The 6000-nt window shown below is 51.2% G+C and overlaps 1 protein-coding gene across 1 annotated transcript in view; it reads left to right on the top strand.

Moving 5' to 3' along the window:
- Positions 1–232: 232 nt before the first annotated feature.
- AMOTL1 (angiomotin like 1) overlaps positions 233–6000 on the top strand; it is a 55342-nt gene continuing 49574 nt past the window's right edge. The window contains exon 1 of the mRNA XM_030477404.1: positions 233–295. Coding sequence (XP_030333264.1) covers positions 262–295 — 34 coding nt within the window. The 5' untranslated portion in view covers positions 233–261. The remainder of the gene's footprint in view (positions 296–6000) is intronic.

The following is a 6000-nucleotide window of genomic DNA, read 5'->3' as shown; positions in this document are numbered from 1 at the left end:
CACCCTCTCGGTGAAGCTCCATCAGAGCCCGGGGCTCATCCTGAGGGTCTCGGGTTCCCCCCGGGCATTCCGGCCCCATAGCCTCGATGTTAGCGGGCGGTGTCACCCCTGGGCTCTGTGCGGTCGGCGCTAGGACCCACACGGCCTCCTGCTGCGTTTGGCCCCGCCCCCTGGCCCCACCCCCGATCCGCCTCCTCTGATTGGCCCCGCCCCGGCTCCTGGCCCCGCCCCGCCCGCGGCGGCCGGCGGGTATCGGCGCGGATGGCCGCGGTGTTGCCGGGGCGCGGAGCCGGAGGTAACGGTGGCGGGTGGGCTGTGCGCGTACATGTGCGCATACATGTGTACACGTGTGTACACGCGTGTGCCTGTGCGCACCCGGGTGTGCCTTTGTCCACGTGTGTCCCGGGGAGCGCACCGCTGTGAACGGGAGCGCCGGGGCGAGCTGTCCCTTCTCATACCCGGCCGTGCATGGAGCGGGCGCTGCGTGCCATGCCGGGTTGGTCCGGGTCGGGTCGGGCTCGCTGCTCCCCGGGGAGGTGCCCTGCTGCGCCCCGGGGAGGATGCGAGGAAGCCTGGGCAGGCTCCCGGACCCGGCACACCCCGCTGCCCCCGTGGGAAACCTCACCGGTGCGGGAGCGGGGCCGTTCGGCTTCCTCCGCCCGGTGCTCCGTTAGGGCCGGGCAGCCTGCCCCGGCCCGTCCCGCCCGGCCGCTCCGTGTTTCTCGGCACCCTGGAGCCTCCCGAGTACTTGAGCGCGTTTCCCTCGCCCGAAGCGGGCACCGGAGCCGCTACCGGTGAGGTTGGGTTTGGGGGGTTCGCCGCTCGTTTTGAGGCGCTGAGGGTCGGGGGGCAGGCGCCGCCTGTCCCGGCGAGAGCGGAGCCACCGGGCGGGAGCGCAGCGGGAACGGAACGTTCCCGGCTGGACGCGGGGCGGACGGTCGTGTTTCCGCAGCGGCGATCGCAGAGTCCGCAGGGGTCTCCCGGTTGTTCCCCGCGGGTGACGGCGGCAGCCAGCCCGCCCCGCCGCCGGGATCGGGACCGGGACCGGGATCGGGACCGGGATCGGGATCGGGACTGGGGGGGCAGAGCAGGCGGGAGGGGCCGCCCGCGGCGGGGAGCGTTTTCTCACGTTGTTGTTGTTGTAGGGGGATGGTGAGAGGGAACTTTTATATTTAACCTTCCTACCCCTGCAGGGAGAACAAAGATAAACTCCTGCTTAAGGGGGGAAAAAGAGCATTGTGAAAGAGGAGAAAAACCCCGCTTGAGTTTCCCCCGAATCCTACTGCCAGGTTTTGTGATTCAGTGTTAAGCACAGGAAGGTCGCTGCCTGGGCTTTTTCCTCTTTCGATGGAAAAAGGGGTTATTTTCCTCTTGGTGCTGTTGAACGTCCCGGGAGCGCTCAGCAGCTGTGGGCAGACCGAGATCCTGGCTGAGGCGTCTGCGAGGCCCTTCTCGGGCATCCACTGCGCTGGGGTTTTGTGTTTTATATGAGAATAAGCCTGAAAAGCTTTCTGAGGGAGGCGGGTGGCCGTGGAGACGAGGAGTCCCCTCGTTTCTCCCATGCACAGCTGGCTGGCGGCGCCAGTCCTGCTCACAGGTGTGCACAGAGAGATATATTCACGTATATGTTTTAGATCTATATATATTTTACATATATGTAGAGATGTAACCTTTATGTAGATATGTTTATATATTTTTATACATTTACATATATGTGGGTATAGATAACTATATATGATATATAAAATACATTTTATATATGAATACTGAATACTCTACATATATATTTATTTTATATATATAACTACATACATTTATGTGTGTATATATTAAAAATGTAGGTTAAAAAAAATACATATATACATTGCTAATGGCCAGAAAAGTTCCTTACAGGGTCCTATAAATACCCAAGTATCAAGAAACACCCGAGACAGAGGGCTGGCGGTGTTGGGTGGGTGAGATCTCTTAACAAAACCTGTTCTGGGGTTGTGTGGAGGGGCCACATCCTGCCCACCCTTCCTCAGCCTCAGCTTTCCTCATCCTGAGCCCCAGCAGGGGTTCAAGGGGATGACTTTGGGGGCTGGTTTTAGGTTGTTACCGTGAGAAGAATGTGCCCACCAGCATTGCTGGGGCTGGACCCCCAGTTTCCTCAGACTGTGGGGGGCTGGTGGGAGCTCCCCCATCACCCACATGTCCATCCTCCTCTGTTCGTCACTCCCCTTTGCTCTGTGCCAGTGTTTGGCAGGGGGAGCTTCGCTTTTCCGTTCCTTTGGGAAGCACTCGGGTTGAAGGAGGGCAGATTTGACCAGAACAAGCACCTCACTGAAGCCCTAGTGCCTGCAGGATCAGGGGTTGCTCTCACTACTTTCCATTTCCTCACATCCGTGACATTGTGTGTAGGAGCAGTTCCCAGATCCGGATCAAACTGTCCGCACATCAGCATCCTGGATAGAGGGACTGATGTGTGGATACAGCTCTGGTGCTCCTCACAAGAGCTTCTCTGCAAGGAAACACTGGCACAGAGCTAAAGGCATTGCATTTCTCCAGTGAAGAGACACTGAAGAGGGTTTTTAGGGACCCCAGCAGCAGCCCCGGAGGGATGTGTGCAGGGCTGCCTTTGGGTCAGGCTCAGCTGGACTCTTGGGATGGGCATGGAGGTTTCAGGACAAAGTGGAGATGTTACTGCTGACTGTTGCAGCTTTCCTTTGGGAAACAAAGCCTGATGGTCCCCAGTGCCGTTTGTTTTTAATACTGATACTCACTGTAAAGGCCAGATCTGGAAGCAGTTCTTCCCTGTGAGGGTGCTGAGGCGCTGGCACAGGGTGCCCAGAGAAGCTGTGGCTGCCCCATCCCTGGCAGTGTTCAAGGCCAGGTTGGACACAGGGGCTTGGAGCAACCTGCTCTAGTGGAAGGTGTCCCTGCCCATGGCAGGGGTTGGAACTGGATGAGCTTTAAGGTCCCTTCAACCCAAAGCACTCTGTGTTTGTATGAAATGTTGTTTGGTGCTAAGGTGAGGAGTACGTGTGTTGTGCAGCCTCCTTGTCCTGGAAACCATTAGGAGGATGGCTGCATGCTTGGTTTTTCACACAGAGACTATCTGCTAATGTAATAGTCCCCGTGGAAACTTTAGTGCTCGGGAATATTTTGAGGATTTGGGAAAAATCCCAGGAGGATTTTTGGTTTCATATAGCAATTGCTTTTTGGCAGCTTTGGGATAGATGTAATCTGGTTGCCATTTGTGTCCTGAATTTTTAAATGGAACAGCCTGCCTTCTGCTCAGGGCAGAAGCAGAAATAGATGACAGTAGACAGAAAATAATAGTAATAACAACATCACCTCTATAAAGAAGGTTGAATTGCTGCTATTGAAATTCTGCATTTAGGAAGCGTGTTTGATCTCTTTTGGTCATTTAAGTGACTTTTTCAGTAGGTCGGATGCTGCTGTGGGTTTAAATGTGGAGTAAATCTGTAGAAGCTGGTGTAATCCCTCTGGATTTGGACCAGCACATGTGAGAGCAGCATTTTGCCTTGCAGTAAGGTGTATCCTGTGTGCGGCAGCAGGTCCTGCAGCATTTGCTGGCTCTCAGTGGCCCTGGCCATGCCTTTCCCCACGTGTGCCTGTACCACATCTTGGAGTTGTAATGGGTCATTCAGTGCCTTTTGAGGTGACCTTTGGGGGGTGCCACATCTATGGAAAGTATAGTGTAGGATTAAATAACTGAACAATATAGGGATTATCTGCTGTGATCGTACTGGTTAGCACAAATATAAATGTGCGTTAGACAACAGTAACTCCAGTGGTCAAGGCGCAGGCTGGAGTTGACCAGCCTGGTAATATCATAATATCCAGCCTGATAATATCAGTTGTCCGGCCTAATAATATCATAATTATAATAATGGTATTATTTTATTAATTTAATGAATAATTTAATGAATTCAAATGCTTTTACTGAAATTCAGTCTCCACTGAAGACCTAAACCAGGTGATGCCGTTAAAAAATGTAACGGTAATGTAAGGTAAATGTAGGGTAAGGGTAAATGTAAAGGTAGTGGCTTCAAGCTTAAAGAGGGGAGATTTAGATTAGATATAAGGAAGAAGTTCTTCACTGTGAGGGTGCTGAGGCGCTGGCACAGGGTGCCCAGAGAAGCTGTGGCTGCCCCATCCCTGGCAGTGTTCAAGGCCAGGTTGGACACAGGGGCTTGGAGCAACCTGCTCTAGTGGAAGGTGTCCCTGCCCATGGCAGGGGGTTGGAACTGGATGAGCTTTAAGGTCCCTTCCAAACCAGTCTGGGATTCTATGAGAAACTGTTATTCCTCTGCCCTCGCTCCTCAGCGTGTATGTTGTGAGCAGATATTTCAGTGAAGTCCCAGCCAGGCCGGGGGATGACACGCGGGTCCCCTGAGATGCCTGGAGGGCAGGAGGCACCAGAGTACCCCGCAGGGGCCTGGTGTGGACTCCTGCATCCTATAGAGGTGGGGAGGCACTCCTTGGGGGGACTCCCCATTGGGACGACTACCTGGGGTGGGCAGGGGGTCCTGCCAGTGACATGTCCTGTCCCCTGGGACATGTCCCCATGCCTGTGACATGCATTGATTTGGGGCCATTTTCGTGGCAATGAGTCCAATGGGCTGTTATGGTGATTCTCCTTGTTCTAAATCTGAGCTCAGCCATCTGGGAGCAGGAACTAAAGGCAATTATCTTGTTAGCAGTTCTGTGTATAATACCTTTATTAAATTTCTGCATTTTAAAAGTGGCTGAATATAAACTGTGTTTATATTAATAAAGGCTTATAATTGTAATATGTATTCTGGTGGGAAGAAGGTTTAATTTCTTTTTCCTTTATCCGTGACACTTAAGACTAACGCAAAGGCTCTGCTCAGTGTAGAGTTATCATGAGCAGGTCTTCACATGGATCAAATGAAGAATGGTGGATCCTTAGCCTATGGTTTGTTGCCTGTGTTAAGAAAAAAATGGGAAAGCTCTAGAAATCTGAAGATCCATACGATAGAGTTCAATGCCTGCATTTTCAGTTAGAGAGCACTGTACAGTCTTTGTACTATTTTTGTTCTGTCCTTATCCCAGGCTCCTTTGTACGCTGCAAGTTTGTGGGAATGACTCAGGGTGAAAGCTATTTAACCTAAAGGACACCACTGGCAAAAAAAATAGATGGATAAAGAGCGATGTCAGTGACTGCGATTGGGAACCAAGGAGAACATTTGTGTCTATCTGGGGAAAAGGATCCTAAAACCTCCCTTAAATGGGGTAAAAAAACCCACATCTCCAGATGCTGTTCAGTTCGAGAAGGGAGTTTTATAATGTAGTTGCTCAAAGTAACAAGGAACCAGACTGAATGATCTGCAGCTGTGGGTCCTGTTTCACTTCTGGTTAATTAATGGAAGGGCTTAAATATCCAAGTGACACGGATCATGCCCGTGCTTTTCTGTAACACAATCGTTTTTAAAGGCACTAAGTACAGCAAAGTTAATCATAGCTTAAACCCCTGCTTTGCGAGTGTCTTGTCTCTGTGATGTAGCTGGTTGATTTATGATTTCTTTTCCGCACAGTGGAAAAAAGAATCCTCCCCTAAGAATTTGCATGATGAGTTTTTATCTTGGAGTTCTTTATGGCTTGGAAATCAGAATTTATGGCATAGTGAAAATGTCTGCAGACTGTTCGCTGCGCTGACAAGTGGCGCGGCTGCAGCAGTAACGTTGTCTCCTCACAAACTCCATGTCAGCCTTTGTGTTTCACTCTTTTACCGAGAGTTTCTTCGCTTACTTTGAGCTCTGAATAACACTTACCCTTTCATCTCAGAGCAGCAGCGCTGACACGAGTCGTCACTGTGCCACTGGCACTTTGATCAAAGTAGAAATTTCAATTATTGATTCAATTTGAAAAAATTTAGGCTGGCTGCTTATTGTAGACTCAGTGTTACAGCTGCAGAGGTGAATTTATAGCTTACAATAGAGAGAGGCTTTAAGAATGCACATATTTGTGCAA

This window comes from Strigops habroptila, chromosome 2 (genome assembly GCF_004027225.2).
Source record: "Strigops habroptila isolate Jane chromosome 2, bStrHab1.2.pri, whole genome shotgun sequence".
Classification (NCBI taxonomy): Eukaryota; Metazoa; Chordata; class Aves; order Psittaciformes; family Psittacidae; genus Strigops; species Strigops habroptila.
The sequence above is the reverse complement of the archived record's forward strand: the minus strand, read 5'-3'. Positions and strand labels throughout refer to the sequence as shown.